This window comes from Pipistrellus hanaki (assembly GCF_964339955.1).
Source record: "Pipistrellus hanaki genome assembly, chromosome: 1".
In the NCBI taxonomy this organism is placed as follows: Eukaryota; Metazoa; Chordata; class Mammalia; order Chiroptera; family Vespertilionidae; genus Pipistrellus; species Pipistrellus hanaki.
This window is the reverse complement of record NC_140503.1, coordinates 202,683,979-202,709,966: the sequence shown is the minus strand read 5'-3', so window position 1 is coordinate 202,709,966 and position 25,988 is coordinate 202,683,979. Positions and strand designations below refer to the sequence as shown.

Below are 25,988 nucleotides of genomic sequence, written 5' to 3'. Positions count from 1 at the left end.
TGGGTGGTCTTCCCGACCCCGCCTCCCGCCGCTGTCTCGGCCCCGCCTCCTGCCTCCCGCCTCTTGCCGCCGCCTCGGCAGTCTCGCGATATTTGCCTCTCCCGCGGGAGTTATTTAAACGCTCGGGCGGTAATCACGCCCCGCGAGCCCTGAGGCCCGCCGGAGGGAGTCGGAGGGGACCGAGCGGGTTTGGCTTGTGTTCAGTGGGTCGAGCTGCCGCCGAGCGCTGACAGGACTCGTCCTCGCGGAGTCGCGCCAGCATGGGGGCCGAGAAGAGGCTGCTGCCCATTAAGGAGGCCTTCCAGCTGGCGCAGCAGCCGCACCAGAACCAGGCGAAGCTGGTGGTGGCGCTGAGCCGCACCTACCGCACGGTAAGCGCGCCCGACCCCGAGGCCCCCGGCGGCCGCTGCCCGGGGCCCTCCCGGAAGCCCCGGACTGGGCGCACCTCCCGCCCACCCTCCTCCACCCTCCGGCCTGCGGAGATCGCCGCCCTCCTCTCGTCGTACCATCGCCCACCCCGCCTTCCCCTCACCCCGCTCTCCCCAGCCGCCTCCGGGGCGGACCGTTACCCCTTGTGGGCGCTGAACTGGGGAGAGAATCGAGGCGGCCTGGCACCAGCTGGGTGGACCCCGAGCTGTGGGTCACACCGCCAACCATCAGCCATCCGTTCTCACCCTTCCCCATGGTTAAATGGAACCAAATCACCAAATAGCAAGTTAATTACCAGGAATGGCTCTTCCTATAAATGTACACACTGTTTGTTTTGAATGGAGCCTTGAGAGGACTAGGACAATGAATTTCGGGGAAATAAAGTATTCTGGGGTCCAAGAAAAATTGTAAGTCAGTAGAATACGAGTTGAAGACAGGAGACAGATGTGAGAGTTATAGTAAACAGAAAGGCTACAGAGGATGAAGTGTTAAAGCCACTGGTGACCTTGAGTTCACGAAGCATACTTTTACTAAAGTGGTACCCAGGCGTATTGAGAATGAAAGGATGCTGGGGGAAAAATAAAAGGAATCGTTTCATTGTCAAAATACATGGTTGTTTTTTTCCCCCAGGATAAATTAATATCTCAGGAGAGAAATTCATGCAAATTCCCTTTTGATGGTTTGGATGATTCAGTTTTCTAAATGACTTTAGGTTGTCTGCGTTATGGCTAAGGCATTCGGCATTCTTAGAGTAACGTTGGTAAAATAAGGACCTTATCTGTGCAGTTTGTGAAGGTCTCGTTTGCGTTTCAGACGGAGGATAAAGCAGTTTTTCACGAGGAGTTCGTTCATTACCTTAAGTATGCCATGGTGGTCTACAAACGTGAGCCAGCCGTGGAGAGGGTAATAGAGTTTGCAGCGAAGTTTGTTACTTCATTTCACCAATCAGATGTGGAAGACAACGAGGAGGAAGATGGTGGACTTTTAAATTATTTGTGTACTTTTCTGTTAAAGGTATGATGAAAACTATAACTTGGGGGCAGTAATTGCAGAACATTTTACTATATTAAAAGGTGCAGGGGAGTTTGTATATTTTAGAGATTGAAATACCACGTAAATGACAAAATGTCTGTGATCGAATCTGCTTTTTATAGGAAACATTGAAACTGTCGTTAAGATAAAAAGGTGGATCTTTTTTAAATTTTTTATTTCATTTCATTGGGGTGATACTGGTTAACAAAATTATACAGGTTTCAAGGGCACAGTTGTGCAACACTAATCTGTGCACTGCATTATGTGTTCTCCACCCGAAGTCATGTCTCCATCCATCATCACCCCCCCATACCCTATAAAAAGTGGATTTTTAAGATAACACCAGCATTAAATTTTTAATGACCTCTCTGAACCAGTTCCATATATTATATTAAATGAGTTCTCTACTTTAGAAGAGTTCGTACAAAGAGGAATATGCTCTTATAATTTAACAAACACTTCAGGCTGTGCTTTTGAGAATTATGTGATATATTTTTAGTACGCATGTATCCTTTGTACACTTGAACTTGGGAGAGAAATGATTACCGGCACTGAGGCTGCCTGGCACAGTGTTGGGTGGGGAGGGGGTGGGCGGATATCTCCTGCAGGTCTGGAGGTTTCGGGAGGTTGGGTTGGCAGTGTGAAGGATCAAGGGAACAGTTTTTCTTTAAGTATTTAATTACTGCTATAATTTCTTAACTTCTAAACATATGTGATTGATATGTGATTGATATGTGATTATTTAGTAATGGACTGTGACTACGTTTTGGTTTGTATCCATTTCAGTCTCATGAAGCAAACAGCAATGCTGTTAGATTTAGAGTATGCCAGCTCATAAACAAACTCTTGGGAAATATGCCAGAAAATGCCCAGATTGATGATGATTTGTTTGATAAGATTAATGAAGCCATGCTTATTAGATTGAAAGATAAAATTCCAAATGTGAGGATACAGGCAGTTCTGGCTCTTTCAAGACTTCAGGATCCCAAAGATGATGAATGCCCAGTGGCTAATGGTATGTGTTGCTACTAAATCCTTTTTCAGTTTTATTGACTTTGTTAAATTATCAGTAGATTAATTTTTTTATTATGAACTATATATTTATATAAATGATTTAAAAAAAACCCTGCTCAGTGGATAGAGTATGGGCCTGTGGTCAAAGATCCTGCCCCTTTGTGGACACAAGATGGCCAGCAGGGGAGGGCAGTTAGGAGCGACCAGGCCTGTAGGGAGGACAGTTAGGAGCAATCAGGCTGGCAGGGGAGGAGTTAGGCATCAATCAGGTAGGCAGGGGAGTGGTTAGGGGATGATCAGGCTGGCATTAAGAAGCAGTTAGGGGCAATCAGGAAGGCAGGCAGATGAGCAATTGGGAGCCAGCAGTCCTGGATTGTGAGAGGGATGTTTGACTGCCCGTTTAGGCTCGATTCTACTGGGATCAGGCCTAAACAGGCTGTCGGACATCCCTTGAGGGGACCCATATTGGAGAGGTATAGGCTGGACTGAGGGACACCTCCCCTCCCCATGCATGAATTTTGTGCACCAGGCCTCTAGTGTTTAATAAACATGTACTTGATTATGAACCTGGACAAAATTTGAGATGTAGAGGTAAATACATATTTAAACTCAGGAATAGATTTTGTTTAGGTGAGTAAAACCAGAAGTTCTTTCTTTTTAGAACTCATTAAAAATCAAAATAGTAATGGCTTTTCATAAAGCCCTATCAGTTTAAAAGTAAACTGCCTGCTATACTAGACATTCTTCTAAATCTTGAAGAGTAGCAGCTTTGTAATCCTGATGGTGGATTTTCAATGATCTTTACGGCTGTTTGTTTTTGCTTTAGCCTTCGTGCTCAATCCATTGAGTAATTTCCTATTCTGTCCTTATTAAGGGAAGTTGACTGAAGAAAATCTTCAGCTAGCATACATATGCCAGACTAAAAAGTGATATTTTTATCATTTTAAAGATACTATTAAATATCAAAATGTGTGATCTTATGACTATGGTTAAGGAAACATTTATTTAATGTACTAAAATAAATTGTTTTATTTTTAGCATATGTTACTTTGATTGAAAATGATTCAAATCCAGAAGTTAGGAGGGCAGTGCTATCATGTATTATACCATCAGGAAAGACTTTGTCAAAAATTGTAGGACGCACCAAGGATGTGAAAGAGGCTGTCAGAAAGCTGGCTTATCAGGTAAATAAGTTCAATATCTTGTGTAGGCATATTCTTAAAAGACAAAAAGCCATATTTTAAAAATACTTTGAAAAATATTTGGCAAATAATACTGATTTCTTTAATTGAGATTTTTATGTTCAGAGAGCATAGGTAATTTAAGTAGAATCTTATTGCATTAACTGTGTTACCAGATATTCTTTTTTTTTTTTTTTAGATTTTGGGTCATTTTCTTAGATGAAGGCGTTGTTGCTAGTTATGAAATGTAAACTATATTGAGTTTAATGATCATTTTAATATTATCTCTTTAAGGTTTTAGGTGAAAAGGTTCACATGAGAGCCATGTCCATTGCTCAGAGAGTAATGCTCCTTCAACAAGGTCTTAATGACCGAGCAGGTAAGATAGACATCTTCATATATAAAACGTTTGTAGATTTTGAGTTCAGACTTAGAGATCTTGATACTTAGAAGGAACAGAGTTCGTTTCAATTTTCCTGTGTTTCACAGGTGGGGGGGCTATAGAGCTAATTTACACAGAAATAGGGCCCGATCTCTTTCTCAGCTCTCCTTTATTAAAATGCTGTCTCGCCCTGGCCTGCGTCCTCCCATACACAAAAGGGTTGTCGTTGGATTCCCAGTCAGGGCACATGTCTAGGTTGCGAGTTCTTCAGGGAGTGGGGGGTTGGGATAGGGAAGCAACTGATTGATGTCTCTCTGTCTATCTCACTCCCTCCTTCTCTCCCTTCCTCTAAAAATCTAACGAAATCATATCCTGGGGTGAGGATAAAGTAAAAATGCTATTTGTCCCCTTTGTGTGTATCTTGACATGAATGTTTTCTGTGCTTTAGAAACAACAGTCAGGAATGGTCATCCTATATAATGAAAGCCTAATATGCTAAGTGTCCCACTGTTTGACTGTTTGACTATTCAACCATTCAACCAGTCGCTGTGATGTGCACTGACCACCAGGGGCAGATGCTCCCACCAGTAGGTTAGCTTGCTGCTGGGGTCCGGCCGGTTGGGACTTGGTCCCTCTCCGGCCCCAATTGGCCCTGATCAGGTTTGGGCGAGACGGGCTGGACACACCCTGGAGTCCTCCTGCAGTTCTCCCCAGCCAGCCAGCCCAGATTGGGACTGGGCAAGACAGGCCAAACATGCCCTGGGGCCCTCCCAGTCCCTTCCTGGCCCCGATCGTGCACTGGTGGGGTGCCTAGGCCTGGCCTGCATCCTCTTGCAATCCGGGCCTCCTTGGGGGATGTCGGAGAGCTGGTTTCGGCCCGATCCCCGAAGGCCAGGCCAAGGGACCCACTGGTACACGAATCCATGTACTGGGCCTCTAGTACTAGTATAATTTTCTTAGTTTTTTTGTTTTGTTTTGTTTGTTTTTTTCTCTTCCTCTTAAAACTAGAGCATCTGTTTATAAGCATGATGAGGAATAATCTAGTTTAGATTTCCAATCTGTATGAGAAGGCTAAGGTAGCTTAATTTTGCTCTAGCAAGAAAAACCTGAGTTTGAAAACATGTCACAGGGGTCCGGCCGGTTGGGACTTGGTTAGCATAACTTTAAAAATTAATAGGTTTGTTCAGTGATACATGTTTGTATGATTCAATACAAATAGCAGCATGTGTAATAGATAATAAGTCAGTCAACAAGTGAAATAATAGGTAGTATTATATTAATACTACCTGAAGTTCTCTGAGCCCAGGGAAGAAAGAATACAAAATTGTGATAGTGGTTGTGTATTTGGTTCTAACCTTTTTCATTTTATTCAGAAATGAGCATCAGAGTGATTTTCGCAATATCACTGTACTTGTGTTTTTTTCATTGGCATGCTTTAATCTGCCTCTTAGTTTCTTTTTATTTTTATTGTAAATGTCAACTTTATGTTAACACTGATCTGGTAAATTAATTAGACAAAATTCAGGAAATGGAAGCTAGAGGGAGCCTCTGTTCACCTATGTTTCAAATGACTTAACAGAGGCTGTGAAACAAGCAACACAAAAGCATCTTCTCCAAGGCTGGCTGCGTTTCAGCGAAGGAAATATATTAGAGCTGCTTCATCGGTTGGATGTGGAAAATTCTTCTGAAGTGGCAGTCTCTGTTCTCAATGCCTTATTTTCAGTCACTCCTCTTAATGAACTGGCAGAAATCTGTAAAAATAGCGATGACAGGTATATAAAGTATTCATTGTTTGAAATGTGATACTGGTGAACTTCTCTAATAAAAAATTAGTCCTCTCCCTCCATTACTTTAAATTGCATAGATACTTTTTATCCCTCTTATTTATTATTTATTTATTTTTACTCTGGTGGACATCCCTCCCTCCCCCTTTCTCCTCCCTTGTGTAAGAACTCACTACGTTTTCATAGACTACTTTAGCTGCATTAAAAAATTTTTTTTTAAATTAAGATATTACATATGTGTCCTTTTCCCTCAATTGCTGCCCACCCCCTCCACTCATGCCCTCAACCCCCTGGTGTCTGTGACCATTGGATAGGCTCATATGCATTTTAGCTGCATTTTTTTATTGTTTTGTCACTTGATTTTTGCATTAACCTACCATGGAAAGTTGAACAACATGCATCCTATAGTTTGCTCATTTGATATTTATTTATTTATTTATTTTTGTCTAAATATTTTCATTCTTTTTTTGTGTGATAACTTAATGATTTTGCAGTTTAAAAGGATGGTAGTTTTAAATCAACTGCTTCTTATTTTTATTTTTATATTTAGTTCACAATTTTAACTGAGAATTAAGATCATGCTTCCTTTTATTTTCTCCCTTTTAAATGAAGGAAGTTGATTCCAATGGAAACATTAACTCCTGAAAATGCTTTGTATTGGCGTGTCCTTTGTGAATATTTGAGGTCAAAAGGAGATGAAGGTGAAGAATTTTTAGAGCAGATTTTGCCAGAGCCTGTGATATTTGCAGAGTATTTGCTGAGGTAAAATTTTTTCCTTCGGTTTGGAATATACTTGTGTTGCCGTCCATGTTAGTCTTTCAGCTCCCTCCCTCAAAGACAGGCTTGATTGGGAATAAGTTGAAAACCATTTTTTTGGATAGATAGAGATAAATAGGTATGCACATTGAGTCTTTCTGAAGAAAGAGTAAACTCAATATGATATCCTGAAAACTTAAGATGTGATTATGTACATTTCTCCATGAAATTGATGATGATGTGTTATTTTGAAATTGGTTAGAAACCTTTTCTAAGTGCCAAATAGCAAATATGTGGAAATCTGTGGGCTATCCTGTCTCTGTCACAATGACTCAATTCACTGTGGCAGTGCAGAAGCAGGCAAAGACAGGATATAATGAATAAGTGTGACTGTTTTTTGATAACACTGTCATTGATTTTATGGATGCTGAAATTTGAATTTCATGTGATTTTCACATGTATATATTTACACATGTATATGTTTTCACATATATATTTTAAACTACTACCGTGATTCCCCGAAAATAAGACATCCTCCGAAAATAAGACCTAGCACCTGGAAAGATAAGACATCCCCTGAAAATAAGACCTAATGCAACTTTGGGAGAAAAAATTAATATAAGACACTGTCTTATTTTCGGGGAAACAGGGTATGTAAAAATCTTAGCTTGCAAGCTATAGAAAAACAGCCAATAGGCTGTATCTGGTGCATGGGCCTTAGTTTTCCAACTGACAGGGTAGACATTTTGGCCAGTACTTAAAACTGTTACTGTTTGGCTTTTTATTTTCAGGCTTTTTTTCTTAAATTATTTGAATTACTCTTAATTTTTACTTATTTTGCTTTAAAATTATACAAATAAAATATGAATTCATTCTTGTTAAAATTCCAATACAGATATATATATAGAATAACAATGTGGAATTTCCTTTTTTATCTGCTAATTCCTCAATCAGCGATTTCCTTGGGTTAATGACTAAACAATTTGGGGTGTATACTTTCAAACCTGTCTCTACACTTACATACATGTATACTAAATGCAGAAATGCTTTTTTAAAATATAGTGCACTTTACATAATTGTTTGTTTTTTTTAAACCACTGGTGTCTGAGATCATTATATGTTGGTGCATATAAATATATCACAGTCTTAACAGTTTATCATTCCATAGTGTGGTAGTGTTTGAATTTACTCCTCTGTTGATGGACATTTTAGGTGTTTACGATTTTCACTGATGTTATAAGTGTATTAAATTTCCTTGTACATTTTTATGTATGTTTGAGATTTTGTAGGGTTGATTCCCAGAGTGGAATTGCTGGGCCAAAGATTATATATATTTTCTATTGTGTAGATTTTTGTGTAGATTTATTGTTTCTCTCTCATCTATTGTGTAGATTTTTGTGTAGATTTTTAACTTTGTTTTTGATTCATTTATAAAAGCTTCTATATAATATAGATTATAGGCTTGAATTTTCTTTGCATAAAACATACTATTATGCTTTTGCTTATAAAGGTCTCACATATAAATTCAAATTCTACATGAATTTGAATTTCACATGGAAAATATTAAATATAGGCTAAATATCTTAAATGTGAGCCATATGAAAACTGAACAGTTTAAGCTCATAATAACATCATGAAAAACATGTGTAAATTTACTAAGTGTTTTAATGGTAATTATTTCAGGCTTTAACATTTAGTTAGAATATCCTATATAATAAAGAGGGAATATGCTAATTGACTGCCATGCCCTCACAAGATTGTGACACCCACAGCCAATAGGAGGGAATATGCTAATTGATTGCCACAGCCTCACAAAGATGGCAACACCCCATCCCCTCATCCCTGCCTCTTCCAGCCTCAGTCCTCTAGTCTCCTCAGTCCTACAGGGGAAGGCAGTTGGGAGCAATCAGGTCAGCAGGGGAGGGCAGTTGGGGACGATCATGCTGGCAGGAGAGCAGTTAGGTGTCAATCAGGCCAGCAGGGGAGTGGTTAGAGTGGTTAGGGGAAACAAGGCAGGCAGGCAGGCAAGTAGTTAGGAGCCAGCAGTCCCAGATTGTGAGAGGGATGTTCCAGATTGGAGAGGGTGCAGGCTAGACTGAGAGACACCCCCCCCGCCCATGCATGAATTTCATGCATCGGCCCTCTAGTCTAATACTATAATTAATATAGAAGTAGTAAATGCTTATAAAAGATAGAGAACATATTAAAAATATGAGGAAATGTTAAATATTTAAATAACATAGAGGGGAAACCTCTTATCAAAGACTGCTACACAAATTGATTGATTCTTAGTTAATATTGACATGTATAGAACATAGTTACTTATGTTTATATTTCCTTTGTCATTTAATCTGTGAGTTTTATAATAACTTGTCAACTTGTTTGTTTGTTTTTTTACCTACAGAGAAGAAAACTTTAAAAGTTGTATTTTAATTATTATTATTGAAAGAATACTTAAGAAATAGAATGCTTTTCTTTTTGGAGCAAAATTACTAGGTAGGAGTAATATACTCAAGTAAAGAAACAAAATTAAGTGGAAAATTGTTTCATGATACTCAGGAATATATTTTCAGGCATTTTATAGCAAGACGAGTTAATTACTCAAGAGTAGTTGATGGTGCTACTCAATAGCACCTACACCAAAATAAGAACAATACAGAGATTGTAGAGCCTCTAAGCAAAGATAATACAAATTAATGAAGCTATTTTCCTGATTTTTAAAAGATCATTGTATTCATAGATTACTTGTGTAATTACTATTATTACTACTTTTCTTTTAAACAAAATAGTGGTTAATTAGAGATGATGATGGGAGACTAGCTCTTTATGAAATTGAATTTTGGAAAATGGATTCAGAACTTTAAAATTGAGAATACTAGTGACATATACATGAAACAAATATAAAATACTGAATATCAACTGTAATGGAAAAATAAAAAGATTAAAAATACGAGGATACTAGTGACATTGAAATAGTTATCAGTTTGAGAGCACTAAATATGTACCTCTTTTTTTTTTAAATATATTTTATTGATATTTTACAGAGAGGAAGGGAGAGGGATAGAGAGCTAGAAACGTTGATGAGAGAGAAACATCGAACAGTTGCCTCTTGCACACCCCCTACCGGGGATGTGCCCACAACCAAGGTACATGCCCTTGACCTGAATCGAACCCGGGACCTTTCAGTCCGCAGACTGACGCTCTACCACTGAGCCAAACCGGTTTCGGCTAAATATGTACCTCTTAAAAATTTCCCATAGTAAATTTGAATCTTCAATGAAAATGTTTTCCAAATTTTTCTGATTCAAGTCAATAAATTTCTGTGCAAAAAAGTTCAGTATGATAGCGTAGAATTTATTTTGTAAACCAAATTAGTACCACATGGTATAAATATCTATATGTTTGGATTACTGTGAACTGCAAAAAAAACTCTTGTCATCTAATGAACTGTTTAATGTTTCTTAATACATCCTACATTTATTAATTTTCTTGTTTTAGTTATATTCAGAGCATTCCAGTTGTTGATGATGAACGCAGAAATGATTTTTCTTACATTGGACATTTGATGACAAAAGAGTTCATAGGTCAGCAATTGATTCTAATTATCAAGTGTTTGGATACCAATGAAGAAGGAGGAAGGTATGTCTAAATGTTAACCCTAGTTCTATTTTGTTCTAATTCTATATTGAAATATAGTCTTTTTATATAGAGTGGGCAATTAAATATACAGGGTGGGCAAAAGTAGGTTTACAGTTGTTTCTATGGAAAATAATAGAATAATTAGTAAAAACACGAGAAGAAATGTTTCATGTATTCAAAATTGTAAAAATACTTTTATCCACTCTTGTATTTAACCTAGTTCTCTAACATGTTATAAAACATATTTTCTCTCCTCATATATAGATAATAGTTAAAAGGAAACATACCCTTCCCTCTCTCCCTCCTCCTCCTCCCCCAGAGTGTGTATACATATAAAATATATGAGGTCCTTTTTTTTTTCATGAGGATTCTTTATTTTTCTTTATTTTTTGTTTATTTTTAAATTTTATGAGGTCTTAATTCAATTTCTTTAGAATAAATCAATGAAATTGCAGGTTTATGCATAAAAATATATTTGTCTTCATGACAGGGCTAGTAATTCTATCTAAAAGGTCTTATTCACTTCTGGTATTTTGTCATTTCATTATGTTGATTTATAAAAGATTATAAGGCCATTTATAATTTTTTTTGCAGAACATAAATTTTTGATCTAAAATCTCTTCATATATTTTTTTGCCTGTAGTGATAAATATAACAAAGAACTGAGATAAATGTGACTTAAGTCTGCAGAAGAGGAGAAATGTTAGAGATAAAATGTGTTTCTGCTGTCATATTTAAATTATAATAGTTCTTTTTGAATGCAGGAAACGACTGCTGGCTATTTTACAGGAGATTCTTACTTTACCCACAACCCCAATGTCCCTAATTTCTTTTCTTGTTGAGAGACTGCTCCACATCGTTATAGATGATAATAAGAGAACACAAATTGTAAGTAATTTTCTTCATTGTTGATAAAGTTAAGAGGTTTTGGTCAGTGACTGAGGATTGTCTTTCTTTTTTTCAATACATTTTTGCTTTGTCTTTAACTTTTAATTTAGTCTCTATCAAGTTTTTAAATTTAAAACCAAATCTTTCTCTCTCTCTCTCTCTGTCTCTCTCTCTCTCACACACACACACACATACACACACACACACACACACACACACACACACACACGCACGCACTTAAAAAAAATATCTCCTCCTCTTAGATACTTACCGTTGTGTTGTATCAATTTGAAATGGAGCGGGTTAGGGAAGAGGTGACATAGGGCCTGGTCACTAGAGTATTTGAGAGCTGGCTCCTTTATACATATATACATACCTGGGTTCAAACCCCCTCTGACATTTTCTGGCTTTGTGATTTTGAGCAAGTTATTTAATTTAGATTTTTTTACCTGTCTGCAAAATAGAATAACAATAATATCTTTCATTATTTAATGAAATAATGTTCATGAAATACTTTGTAAATACAGGAATAAATGTTAGTATAATATTACTGTTGCCAAGTGTTATTTTCTCTGGGGTAGCCAAAAAGGACAGACCTTTATCATTGCTTTTTGTAAAATCATAAGTTAATTTGCAGGTTGTCTTTTCCAACACCTCCTTATACTTATACATAAGTCCCTTCTATGACATTCCTAGTTAGTGGTTATCCAGTGTCTGCTTAAGTACCTTCATTTGGGATGCAGACTTTTCCTGAATTGGCTAACTCCAGTAGCTCTGAAAGGAAAGTCTTTAGTTATGCTGTTTTTATTTATGCATTGTATATACAGAAGAACAATAAAGAGTATTCTATTTCTTAAATTTAGATCCCATGGAGCTGAATAAAGGAGGGAGGTGAAAATTTTAAGCAGAGAATTTTAGTTTTATGGTACCTAAGGTGAAGCACTATATTCATTTTTTTCTGTTTCTCAAGCAATATTTGAGAACTTATCTTCAGTACCTATGTGCCTATTATCTTCCATAATATTAGTTTTTAGTTAGATGTATTTGGTAATTTTTTTCTAAACTTGTCTAGCAATTAGAAAGTGTACCATTTTTACTTGTATATTTTGCTTTATTTTTCAAGACATTCTGGATACTAATGAGTTGTATATAGCAGTTCAATGTCATTTTCTGAAATAAATTGTATATAACAGCATGTTTGCTGAATTATAACTTTACTTACCAGGTTACAGAAATTATCTCAGAGATTCGGGAACCCATTGTTACTGTTGGTGTTAAAATTGATCCAGCTGAAGCAAGAAAGAAAGAACTCAAGGTAAATCTCTTCTGAATTAAAGAGATGCTTGAATATAATGTAGTTTTGCAAGTCTTTTATTCCCTCTTGCTGTACATTTTCAGAATTGTTCTCACAAGGTAAAATTATTGATTAACGTGTTAAGCACCCAGCCTGTTCTGTCTTCTGGATGGAAAGTATAGTGTCAGTCACTGGTGACTGACATGGGGCTTAACATGTTAACAATCTATACTAATAATCTGTACTAATAAAAGGGTAATATTCTAGTTAGACCAGACGTCTTCAGGACATCCTTCCAGACAAAGCCATGGTAGCAGAGATAAGGCAGAGGCAGTTAGGGGTGATCAGGTTGGCAGGGGAGAGCAGTTATGGGGATCAGGCCAGCAGGGGAGCTGTTAGGGGCAATCAGGCAGGCAGGCAGAGTGGTTAGGGGAGATCAGGCAGGCAGGTGAGTGGTTAGGAGCTCGTGGTCCTGGATTACAAGAACGATGTTTTGGACTGGAGAGGGTGCAGGCTGGGCTGAGAGACCCCCCGCCACCTGTGCAAGAATTTTGTGCATTAGGCCTCTAGTCCTATATAATAAAAGGCTAATATGCAAATTGACTGAACAGCAGAATGACCAGTTGCTATGATGCACGCTAACCACCAGGGCCCAGACGTTCAATGCAGGAGATACCCCCTGGTGGTCAGTGTGCCCCCATAAGGGGACCGCCGCTCAGCCAGAAGCTGGGCTCATGGCTGGCAAACGTGGTGGTGGAGGTGGGAGCCTCTCCTTCCTCTGACAGTGCGAAGCCGCCAGTTGGACATCCCCTGAGGGGTCCCAGACTGCAAGAGGGCACAGGCTGGGCTGAGGGACCCCCTCCCCCCATTGAGGGCACAAATTTTGTGCACCGGGCCTTTAGTTAAGCTATAAAAGTATCTAAAATGTTGTCAGATTATGTCAATGAGAAAGATTTTTGCAGGTCTCTGTTTCAGGAAGACTACAACTTTGTATATGCCTGACTGATTAACTTCTGGGACATTGAGATGTTATATTATACTCTTCAGTTTGCTACAGATTTTCATATTAATAGTTTTTGTTTGGTATTTACTCAATTTATATCTTTCCTAGATGGCTGAGATAAAAGTTAAACTTATTGAGACAAAAGAAGCTTTGGAAAATTGCATTACCTTACAGGATTTTAAGCAAGCATCAGAGTTAAAAGAAGAAATAAAAGCATTAGAAGATGCCAGAGCAAACCTATTGAAAGAGATAGAGCAGCCTGAAATTAAAGAAGTCCATGTAGAAAAGGTATAGAAAACTTCTTTATACAAAATTTCAGCTGATATTTATCTCAACTAAACCTGTTCTTTTAAAACCGAAAGCTGCCAGAATATATTTACTTGGGAGGGCTTTTTCTTTCTTTTTTTAAAAATATACTTTATTGATTTTTAACAGAGAGAGAGGGAGAGGGATAGTGAGTTAGAAATATTGATGAGGGAGAAATATCGATCAGCTGCCTCCTGCACACCTCCTACTGGGGATGTGCCCACAACCAAGGTACATGCCCTTGACTGGACCTTTCAGTCCGCAGGCTGAGGCTCTATACATTGAGCCAAACCAGTTACGGCTTGGATGGCTTTTTCATAGTACCATGAATTAATATGAAAATATTTTTTCCTCCCCTGTTTCTTATTATTTTGGACTTTGAGAGGCCTTAATTAACTTTAATTATTGTAGCTAAGATTTTATTTGCCCCCTTATGTGCTAAAGTCTTCTGCCCTGGCTGGTGTGGCTCAGTTGGTTAAAGGGTTGTTTCATACACCGAAAGGTTGTAGGTTCTGTTCCCGGTCATGGCACATAATAATGCTAAATATTTTGTGTTTCATTTTTAGAATGATGCTGAGACATTACAGAAGTGTCTTATTTTGTGTTATGAACTGTTGAAACAGATGTCCACTTCAACAGGGATAAGTGCAACCATGAACGGCATCATTGAGTCTTTGGTATGTTGGTGGTCTTTGAAGCTTTATTTTAGTGCACTCCTTCCTCACTTTATAAGTAAATTTTCTCTGGGATTCAAAAGAATGAAAAGATGACCAATTTAAATATCTGGTAAATATAAGTGGTAAAAAAATGCAATGGCTACAATCATATTATGAAGATTAAATTGATAATAATGCATGTAAAGGACCTGGTATATAGTTATTCTTTTAAACATTGTGAAAAAATTAATTTATGCTGGAAAGAGATATTGAATATTTTCATTCCTTTAAGTACTGGAATCTTGCTATATAGTAAGAGTAGGAAAAGATACATGGTGAGTCCTGTGAATGGAGTTTTTTTATTACTATATATATAGAGAGACTTTTTACTAAAGTAGCCCTTCATAGGTAATCTCCGTTTTACTGAGCTTAGGGACATAAATACTGCAAGACTCCAGAGCAGCATTGTCTGATAGAAATATCATACAAACCTTTAAATTTTCTAGTAGCCACATTTAAAAAATAAAAAAGGAACAGATGAAATTAATTTTAATATCTTTAATTAGATCTACCCAAAATATTATAACTTCATCATTTACTTAATATGAAAATGATTGAGATAGTTTAATATCTGTTTTGACATACCAAGTCTAAGAGCACATCTCAGTCCAAACTAGAGACATTTTAAATGTTCAGTAGTCATACGTGGTTAGTCGCTACAGACTTAGACATTGCAGCTGTGGAGTCTCCTTTTTTAGTTGTGTACTCATCCAAAGCAAATTTTGAATGTGTTTTAAGTTCTTCCAGGATTCTCCCAAAATTGTTTTTATTTGGGATTACTGAAAAACAGCTAATGAATGTGATCTAAAATTTACATTTTGGGTTGCCAGTTAGTTTCTTAATTCAGTAAAGAAGACCAATTATCCTATATAATAAAAGCCTAATAAGCAAATTGACTGAATGGTGAAATGACCAGTCGCTATGATGCACACTGACCTCCAAGGGCAGATGCTCAACACAGGAGCTGCCCCCTGGTGGTCATTGTACTCCCACAGGGGAAAAGCTGGTCAGCCAGGAGCGGGGCTCACAGCTGGTGAGTGCAGTGGTGAAGGTGGGAGCCTCTCCCACCTCCATAGCAGTGGTGATGAGAAGTGAGCCAAGCAGTAAGGAACAGCGAGCAGGCAGGCGGTAAGGAGCGAGGGGTCCCAGATTGTGAGAGGAATGTCCAAATGTTGGCTTAGGCCTGATCCCCGCAGAGAGCGGGCCTAAGCCGGCAGAGAGCGGGCCTAAGCCAGCAGGTGGACATCCCCCACGGGCTCCTAGACTGCTAGAGGGCGAAGGCCAGGCTGAGAGACCTCCCTCCCACCCAGTGCATGAATTTCATGTACCGGGCCTCTAGTTGTTTATAATAGCTTAGAGCTTTTGATAAAAACTAGGTTCTGTTAAACCATTGGTTCTCAACCTTTCTAATGCCATGACACTTTAATACAGTTCCTCATGTTGCGGTGACCCCCAACCATAAATTATTTTCGTTGCTACTTCATAACTGTAATTTTGCTACTGTTAATGAATTGTAATGTAAATATCTGTGTTTTCCAATGGTCTTAGGGAGCACAGGTTAAGAGCCGCTAGCAGGGTTCCTAAACCGCTAAAGGAGTTTTATCTTTGTTCTATGAGCATTGGGAAGCCATTGAGAGATTTTCAGCAGGTGAAAGAGTCTCACAATCAGATTATTTCACTTGAGCTGTATTCGTCTGTTTAGCAATTTAATACTTACCTTTTCAATTGAAAATTGAATTATTTGAGTTAGTAGATAATAGGGAAATGTTGGTATACAAAAATCATACAAAAATTATTTTGAACATATTTTTAATAGAATATTGTAAATCTCTTTACTGGTAAAAATTATAACCTCTAATTCATTTTAGATTCTTCCTGGAATAATAAGTGTTCATCCTGTAGTAAGAAATCTGGCTGTTTTGTGTTTGGGATGCTGTGGACTACAGAATCAGAATTTTGCAAGTAAACACTTCATATTGCTCTTACAGGTAGGATTTATCCTGTGACAAAATCTTGATTGTTTTTTCTAATGTACTCAAATCTGTGATGATAATGCTAGTACTCTAAAAATAATATTATTGAAAATGATGATTATGACTTTGAGAGATAATTTTTATTTTTTGTTTTTTCTTATTCATTCAAACATCTCTGTAAAAAAGGGGTGAAATGTCAGTTATTTAAGGATTTTTAAAATTATACAGTAGCCGAAACCGGTTTGGCTCAGTAGATAAAGCGTTGGCCTGTGGACTGAAGGGTCCCAAGTTTGATTCCGGTCGCGGGCACATCCCTGGTGGGGGGTGTGCAGGAAGCAGCTGGCCGATGTTTCTCTCTCATCAATGTTTCCAGCTCTCTATCCCTCTCCCTTCCTCTCTAAAAAATCAATGAAATATATTAAAAAAAATTAATCATACAGTAAATATTTATTGAGTGCATATTATATGCCCAGCATTATTCTAGGCTTAGAAAAAAATAAGATAGGATGGTACATTTTAGAAGAGAAAGTACAATGAAAAATGAACAATATATAGTGTATCGGTGGTTCTGCTAGTAATTCTAAAGGAAGTTCTCATTTACTATTGTGAAATGTAATGGCTTTTAGGTGATCTGGAAATAAAATCCTACATTTTCAAAGAGATTTTGCTAAGGAATTAGAAAAGAAAGTTCTTGACTTCTGTTTCCGTATTTCTTGAAGTTTAGGGTCTTGAAGTGTCAGACTGACCCTGATTATTACTTTTCTTTTCCTTTTTTTTTTTTTTTTTACAATTTAAAAAAAATTATTGGGGTGACATTGATTAATAAAATTATATAGGTTTCAGGTGTGCAATTTTATGATATAGCATCTGTACATTGCATTGTGTGCACACCACCCGAGGTCAGATCTTTTGTCACCATATATTTGACCCCATTTACCCATTACCTCAGCTCCCCAACCCCTTTCCTCTGGTAACCACTACACTATTGTCTGTGTCTATGAATTTTTGTTTGTTTTTCTTGTGTTCATTTGTTGCTTTCAGTTTTATATCCCACAATTGAGTGAAATCATAAGGTTTTTGAATTTTTCTGGGTTATTTCACTTAAGCATGATATTCTCAAGATCCATTCATGTTGTTGCAAATGGCAGTGTTTCATGTCTTCTTCTGGCTAAGTAGTATTCTATTGTATGTGTGTACCACATTTTCTTTATCCAGTTGTCTCTTGAAGGACACTTAGGTTGTTTCCATGTCTTGGCCACTGTGAATAGTGCTAGAGTGAACAAATGGGCACATGTACTTTGGAAATGAGTAATTTCAAAATTTTCGGAGAGATACCCAGAAGAAGGGCTGCATTTTCTTTTTTTTTTTTTTTTTTTTAAGTGGAAGAAAAAATATCTTAGTAGAATATTTGATAGTGAAGGGTTCATTTATGTCTAGCTTACTAAATAGTTCTTTTTGGCTCTAAAACTGAGGTAAAATGTTCTTTAAAATGTCCGTTGTAAACCTGCTGAAAAATTATAGTAAGTTGTAGTTAAGTTGGAACTCTGACAGAGGAGATTGACAGTTATGTAAAGTTTCTAGTATAGCAGCAAAGGAAATACTATTGAATTCTTTTAAAAATATTTATGTTCACTTGACCTTTATAGAGGAAATGTGAATTTTGATCCTTTTAACTTTTGCTGACATAATATCAGTAATAAAATGTGGTTTGGTCATTTCACACAGAAGAAATGCAATATGAATTTAATGCTCAAGAGTGTCCTGGAGCATTTTGAAGTGACATAATACTGAGTCATCCCTTTGAGAGGGAGAGAGAGAGAGAAAGGGAGAGGGAGAGGGCGAGGGCGAGGGCGAGGGCGAGGAAGAGGAAGAGGGAGAGGGAGAAGGAGAGGAAGAGAGAGAGAGAGAGAGAGAGAGAGAGAAATATGCCCTGTGGGAGCCTTAGGAACTGTTTGTTCCTAAGGAATTGTCAAAGTCAGGTTGATGTGGAAGATAAATGAATATTTCTTATCAAGACTATTCCACAATTTTACCTTCTTTGAAATCAAACCAGTCAAGAGCAGCCTAGTCATGGAATTAAAGTTATAGAGAATTAAGTTTATTTATTTTTTAGTTTAAACAACTTTGATCTCTAAACTTACTTTTCTTCAGGCATTTGCTATTAATATTTGCTTGAAAAAAATATTTTTTAAAATTAAAAATGTTTATGAATGCTGGATTCAAATGAAATAAAATGTGTTACATGTGAAATTTTGTGCACTCTAAAAGTTATCAATATAGTCAAGTAGTTTATCACTCACCAAAACTTAAGTCATTAAAGATTATAGTAATCTCTTTATACTAGAAATATTCAGCTCTATTTTTTCATGGTTGTGAGGTTTGCTGGGTAGGAATTCAGTTTTCTTATATGAGGATAGATCACACAAATTGCTGGGTTTTCCAGATCATCTCCAGTCCAGTTCACTGAAAATGGAATTCACTGTTAACGAAATCTGGATTTAGCTAAGAAGAGAAAATCAGAGTTGAACATTGAAAAAAAAGAAAAGAAGAAAAAAGAATATAATAAAAAAATAAAAAAGTAATATAATTCAGCCTGACACTACTTCTAGACTTTTTGATTGAAGATTAACTTCTTCTGAAGGAAATATAACTCTTATGGTACAAATAAATAAAAATAGTAACTAAAAAATGGAAATTTCAGTTGGTTTTGAAAAATGTTTTATGTAGGCTTGACACTTAGGAAATTAAACTGAGAAAATAAGATACATGTTAATTTTATGCAGCATAACCAAAGTTGAATAAATTCCCCTTTTTAAAATGTTTTAATTTAGGTTTTGCAAATTGATGATGTGACAATAAAAATGAGTGCTTTAAAGGCAATCTTTGACCAACTGATGACATTTGGGATTGAACCATTTACAACTAAGAACGTGAAAGCCGCTCAAAGTGAAGGTGCAGAAATAAACACTGATGAAGAGCCAGAGTCAAAAGAAGCTGAAGAAGTGACTGCTACAGCCAAGAATGTTCTGAAACTGCTCTCTGATTTCTTAGACAGCGAGGTAGGAAGCCATCACAGCCCTCTTATTCCGTGATGTTCTTTTTAGCATGTATGCTTATGTTCCTTGTAATGTTTAGGCTACAGTTTAAACTGGGCTGACATTTAAACATTTTGCCTTTTGCCTATCATAATTAAATTTAACTTTCACTTCCAGTATACCTAGTTCCTTGCTATCAAATTTCATGTGCCAAGAATTGCAGTGTAACAAAAATGAATGACTGTTGGAAGGGGTTGCTATCATATTTTCATCTATTTCCCTGTCTTTGTGATTTATGACTTAAAATACTTTTCCCTCAAGAGTCTTAAGAAATAAAGTAATTTTACATTGGGTGGGTGGAAGATGAAAGATATGGTATAGAGTTGCATGTTTTTTCTTAAGGTATTCTTGAACTACATTTTCCAACATATGTAAACATTTAATTACAATTTTTTACATTGACTTTTTTACTCAGGTAAAATTGACATAACATGAGCTAGCAATTTTAAATCGAACTATTTATTGGCATTTAGTACATTCACAATGTAGTACAAGCACCACCTCTAATTTTAAAAAATGTTTACATTATCCCAAAAGGAAAGTTAACCCATTAAGCAGTTAGTGTATTTCCCTTCCCGCCAGCCCCTGACAACCATGAATCTGCATTTTGTCTCTACAGATGTAACTATTCTAGATATTTCATATAAATGGAATTATATACAGTGTGTGACTTGGTGTCTTTCACTAGCTTGTCATTGAGTATCATCCATGTAGTAGCTTGCATCAGTACTTTATTTCTTCTTATAGCCGAACAGTATTCCACTTTATATACATACCACCATGTGTTTAGCTGTTCACTACCTTTTGGTTATTGTGATTTGACAGTTCTCCCTTTTAACAAATTCATAATAACACGAATGATATTGGGTAGTTCATATAAAAATATTGTAGGACAAGCTACATTTTAAGGCTTAAGAAGGAAATACAAATAAAACATTTCTTTTAATGAAAGTCATTTTCATTAGGTGTCTGAACTCAGGACAGGAGCTGCAGAAGGACTAGCCAAGCTGATGTTCTCTGGGCTGCTGGTCAGCAGCAGGATTTTGTCTCGTCTCATCCTGTTATGGTACAATCCTGTGACAGAAGAGGATATTCGACTTCGACATTGTCTAGGCGTGTTCTTCCCCATGTTTGCTTATGCCAGCAGGTATTTATTCAGCCATATCAATGAGTCAGAATCTGATTTGAAGTTAAATTCACACTCCCTAGGATCATACTTGTAGTATTGCTTTGTTTATTCTTTTTCTTCAGTGTTAAGTGGTGAAATAAGAACTTGTTAGAGTTTATCTACCTGAATTGTTTTTTCCCCCAAATGAAAATGTACTGTCTCTTGATGGGATGAATTTTATATATAATACTAGAGGCCTAGTGCACGGTGGGGGTGGGGGGGCGCCCTCAGCCTGGCCTGCCCCCCCTCGCAATCCGGGACCCCTTGGGGGATGTCCGCCTGCTGGTTTAGGCCCCATCCCCGCAGGTCTAAACGGGCGGTTGGACATCCCCCAAGGGATGTAGCAGTGCACCGAGCAGCAGTGGCCAGGGAGGAGCCTGAGCTGGAGTCAGGCACTGCACCACCTGTGCTCATGCTGGCCTGCTGCGCCTGCTCGGTAGTGCTGCTGCTGCTGCATTGGTGGCAGCGGTGCTCATGAGCTGTGAGCCTGGCTTCTGGCTGAGTGGCGCGCCCCCTGTGGGAGTGCACTGACCCCCAGGGGCAGCTCCTGTGTTCCATCTTAGGGGTTGCTTAGGCTTTTATATAGACATTTTTAAAAATCACGTGCTTTTTCTTTGACAGTATACTTTCAAATTGTTTTTCAATAGGACTAATCAGGAATGTTTCGAGGAAGCCTTTTTCCCAACTCTGCAAACACTGGCCAATGCTCCTGCGTCTTCTCCTTTAGCTGAAGTAGATATCACTAATGTTACTGAGTTACTGGTAGATTTGACAAGACCAAGTGGATTGTATCCTAAGGCCAAGAATTCCCAAGATTATCAGGTGGGTGTGAATATGTCAGCTTGTGGATGGTAGGGCTGATTAGGATGCAGGCCACTGTTTTTTAAAATAATGCCTCTCAGAAATTCCTTGAAATAGAAGATTCAATTTGATCTTGAGATTTCTGGAAAGAAATACGTTAATAGGTTTTAGACATTTTGCATTTGGGATGAAGGCAGATAATTAGTTGGAAATGTTTGTTAGATGTGTAGGACTGTAGTATAAACATACCATTTTCTATTTACAGAGATTTTTCTCTTGCTTTCCCAGGCCTTAACAGTTCATGACAATTTGGCTATAAAAATCTGCAATGAGATCTTAACATGTCCATGTTCACCAGAAATTCGGGTCTATACAAAAGCCTTGAGTTCTTTGGAACTCAGTACCAATCTTGGTAAAGATCTTTTGGTTCTGTTGAATGAGATTCTGGAGGTAAAGTAGTTTCTGATTACTCTTAAGTATATATTCTTATCAAAGTAGAATTTACATGGCTGTATTAAATTATACATGTTAGAGTATTGTGACTTTTGCTCATTTGAAGTAAATATTTCCTTCATAAGTCTAACAGAATTTTAGAATCTTTAAACAACTTGATATTAGTGTACAGCTTTTTTTGCAAAATTAGAAAATGCTGTATTTAAAAACTGTTAATATTTTCTATTATAGCAAGTAAAAGATAGGATATGTCTGAGAACTTTGGAGAAAATCAAGATGCAGTTAGAAAAAGGAAATAAAGACTGCGGGGAGCAAGCTGTGGCAGCACAGGATGCCAGCACGACCACCACTGTGTGTGAAAACGAAGAGGGTAACGGCAAACTAACCTGAATAAAATTCCTTCTCATCCTTACTTAGACACATTTTCTCTCTTATAACATGTGGCTGGGTTTCAGAAATGAAAAGGAAATTTTTCTAATTAATCCTCTTGGGAAAGCATATGACTGCTAAGAGTTTATTCTACTTTTATAATTTTTTGGTGTACATTTCTCACCATATGACCGTGAGTTTTGCTTACTTACTTGCCAGTATTCATTTTTGGAACACTGATTTATAATAAATTTTCAATAGCTGCTAATGGGACTAGTTGTGATTATAAAAAATTGACTTAGACCATTTAAAATATTTCATGAGGCTATTTTTTATTTACATTGTTGCATTATTTCCTGTAATAGAAAAGAATAAAGAAGTATGTGTAACTCCTCTCAAGGAAGTAAAAGCAACCCGAGCGCCAAAATCCACTCAGCAAAAGCCTGTCAGAGGTAGGGCATGGATTGACTAGTTTTATAATACAACTTTCCAAATTTGTTTTCCAATGAACTACTTACTTTGCAAGTTTCCTTATCTTTGTTTCCATAAGGGGAAAATGTCTCAGGTGTTCTTTACTTTTTAATTCTTTCAGCTGATAATTAGGTTTTGCTGTGTTTTCTAAAAGATGGTCAGTGTTGCTCCATGTGCTTTGGTTTGAAATATGATGCAAAAGATCATATTGCAAAGGATTATTTGGGTTAAATGGATTTTTATCAGCAAATGATCAGTGATGATTTAAATTATTAGTTATGTTGTAGTCTTTATATGGTTAAGCAATTTTGTCCCTTTTATTTGCCTCGTATTTTTCTGGGTTTCTGTTTTCCCTTTTTTCCATTTTATTTCATATTTCCCCAACTTAATTTATTTCCCAAGGGATATCTAAGAGGGGACTTGTTGGAATAATGTAAATGTTGACTATTAGGGGATCACTTGGGAAAAAATCTGTAATTCAAGACTTCTTTATTGTTTTATTTTCTTATTACAAAAGCAATGCATGCTTATTACAGAAAATCAGGAAATACATCCAAGCATACCAATATAAAGAACACTAATAATACCACCCATGAGCCAACAATTATTTTAATCCTTGAAAATGTTTTTGAGGTCTTTTTCTTAGCGTTTTGTTTTTGTAAATAAAATCAATTCATATTATTTTGTAGCTAGTCAGTTAATTAAGTGCTAATTGCTGGATGTTCCAAATTAGTCCCACATTGTTGGATATTTTCTTGGTGTTATTTACATTAGAAGTTTAAAAGCAAATATGTAAGGTTTATTGGTGAATAACCAACAAGTCTCACATGAAAAAGTTAGGTTTACAAATTTCAAACAAATGATCATATGAGCAATTTACTTTTGATAAGATTGCTTATAGTCCTAACTGGTTTGGCTCAGTGGATAGAGCATCAGCCTGTGGACTGAAGGGTCCCAGGTTTGATTTCGGTCAAGGGCATGTACCTTGGTTGCGGGCACATCCCCAGTGGGGAGTGTGCAGGAGGCAGCTGATCGATGTTTCTCTCTCATCGATGTTTCTAACTCTCCCTTCCTCTCTGTAAAAAATCAATAAAATATATTAAAAATGATTGCTTTTAGTTAGATACTATCCATTAGACCACCACCTTTTTTTTGATAACTCAAACTTTTAAAATTATTTTATTATCATAAATGGGGAGCATCCCAGGCTAAACTGTCTTTTTAACTTTGTCAATTTCTAGCAAGTAAGAATTTTTGCAACTTCCAAAAACAACATATAAAGACTAACTTTTATACTGAAATATGTTTTAGAACATATTTGGACTGGCCATGTATGTTTGAATGTTTCCTAAGAAGCCATTACGTACTTTATTTATTTTTTAATATATTTTATTGATTTTTTTACAGAGAGGAAGGGAGAGAGATAGCTAGAAATGTCGATGAGAGAGAAACATCGACCAGCCGCCTCCTGCACACCCCCTACCAGGGATGTGCCCGCAACCAATGTACATGCCCTTGACCGGAATCGAACCCGGGACCTTTCAGTCTGCAGACCGACGCTCTACCGCTGAGCCAAACCGGTTTTGGCAGAAGCCATTACTTTATTGATTCAAGTTCTGTTTCTTTAGGATCTGTTTATGGGCTTAACCTACCTACCGTTCTGCTTTAATTTTCATTAGTTTCTCCATACACTGCACTATAACCACTTAACATAGCATGTTTTCCACAAGCTTCTTTCCTAATATTTAACTGAAATTTGCCTATTTATAACTTAATATCCCTATTTTCCCTTGCCTATTATCCGAGCTTACAAAAGAAATTAATAAATTTTTGATCTTAAGTTCCTTTTCACTGTGGTGTTGAAATTGGTATCAAAGAGGAAATGTTTTTAAGAGGGAAAATAAAGGACTTAGGTAGCCCAGAAATTGATTAAAAACAATAAGCAATTGATAATTTTGATAACTGTCTTTAAGGACGGAGAAAAGTGACAGCTTCAGCCAGGATTAGCAGGAGACGACAGACTTCTGAGGCTGACTCGGAAAGGTATGTTATGCTTGTGTAGGTGTCCTTTTTTTTTTGGTCTACAAGTAGAGAAAAATTGTATTGGTGCTTCTACTGGGACAGAACAACTCAATATTTAACAAGATAAGCAGTGAAAACCATACATGGCTATGTCTTGGATTCCACTGTCAAGAGCCTTTGACTTCCTATGGCTTATTTGCTTTTCTCATTAGTTGGCATGGCCTTTACTATTAGGTAGTCATCTTTAGTACGTTCCTTCAATTTATATTTCCATGTATTCTAATTACATGGTGGTCTGTATATGACTCCTCTAATTTTGAATTAGCAACTCTTGAGATTTAGGTTTGGATTCTCTACATTTATAGCTACAGAACAATTCTCCCATAATTTGGGTATAGTGTTTGTATTTGATTTCTGCCAATTAGCCAATGTTGGAAGCTGACAGTTGTAGCTCTCTTTCATTCACTTATTCATGGTAAAACTGTATCCTTTCAGTACATACCTTTAGATTAAGCTGTGACTAAATTTAAAAATCTTTTGGGGAAATATGCTGTTTATAATGTTTTAGGATTTTATTGCCTAAATCAAAAGAACCTAATTTTCTTCTTCCATTTCTTAAAATTCCCCCAAAAAACTTTTGGGCAGTTGTTATGGTCAAATGACAACCTCCCTGTTTAATGACAACCTTCATTACAAAAGTTTTTTTCTTTCGTATGTATAACACAAAGCTCCACATAGATGTAAAAAGAAATTAGCTAGGTTTCCCATGCTTTCAATTTTCTGGATAGCCAGTCAAAGTGTTTTGGTTTTGGTTGAGATTTTAGTTTTAAGTTTAGTGGAATCAGGTTATCAATTACACACTGTCAGAAACAAAAAAACGCTTTATTTATAAATAAACTGTGGTTTAAAAACTTGTATTTAAATTGATGTATTTTCAAAATCTATTTAGTGATCATGAAGTTCCAGAGCCAGAATCAGAAATGAAGATGAGATTACCAAGACGAGCCAAAACAGCAGCACTAGCAAAAAGTAAAATGAACTTGGAGCAACTTCTCAATGAAGAAATAAATTAGGGGAAGAGATGATGGAAGTGGAGCCCTTCTACAAATATCTTTTACAATTATTTTTAGTTCTTTGCCTTAATAAACTTAACCCTTGTGTCAACATTAGAAAAATTTTGTCTGGTGTCTTATAGGACTTTCTGCCAAAGTG

The 25,988-nt window shown here is 36.9% G+C and overlaps 1 protein-coding gene across 1 annotated transcript; it reads left to right on the top strand.

The window, feature by feature from the left end:
* Positions 1 to 96: 96 nt before the first annotated feature.
* NCAPG (non-SMC condensin I complex subunit G) lies at positions 97 to 25,951 on the top strand. The gene is made up of 21 exons (XM_084896802.1): positions 97 to 371; positions 1,243 to 1,443; positions 2,248 to 2,476; positions 3,514 to 3,659; positions 3,951 to 4,035; positions 5,618 to 5,810; positions 6,435 to 6,584; positions 10,077 to 10,217; positions 10,982 to 11,105; positions 12,331 to 12,420; positions 13,511 to 13,690; positions 14,275 to 14,385; positions 16,293 to 16,412; positions 19,229 to 19,456; positions 20,458 to 20,639; positions 21,308 to 21,482; positions 21,750 to 21,911; positions 22,146 to 22,284; positions 22,649 to 22,735; positions 24,728 to 24,797; positions 25,726 to 25,951. Exons 1-21 carry the CDS (start codon positions 261 to 263, stop codon positions 25,847 to 25,849), a joined length of 3,048 nt encoding a protein of 1,015 aa, XP_084752928.1. The 5' UTR covers positions 97 to 260; the 3' UTR covers positions 25,850 to 25,951.
* The last annotated feature ends 37 nt before the right edge of the window (positions 25,952 to 25,988 follow it).

Coding starts and splice junctions, on each gene's coding strand:
- NCAPG (XM_084896802.1), top strand. CDS start 261: ATGGGGGCCGAGAAGAGGCTGCTGCCCATTAAGGAGGCCTTCCAGCTG. Junction 3,660..3,950: donor TCAGAAAGCTGGCTTATCAG/GTAAATAAGTTC, acceptor TATCTCTTTAAG/GTTTTAGGTGAAAAGGTTCA. Junction 20,640..21,307: donor ATGTTTGCTTATGCCAGCAG/GTATTTATTCAG, acceptor GTTTTTCAATAG/GACTAATCAGGAATGTTTCG.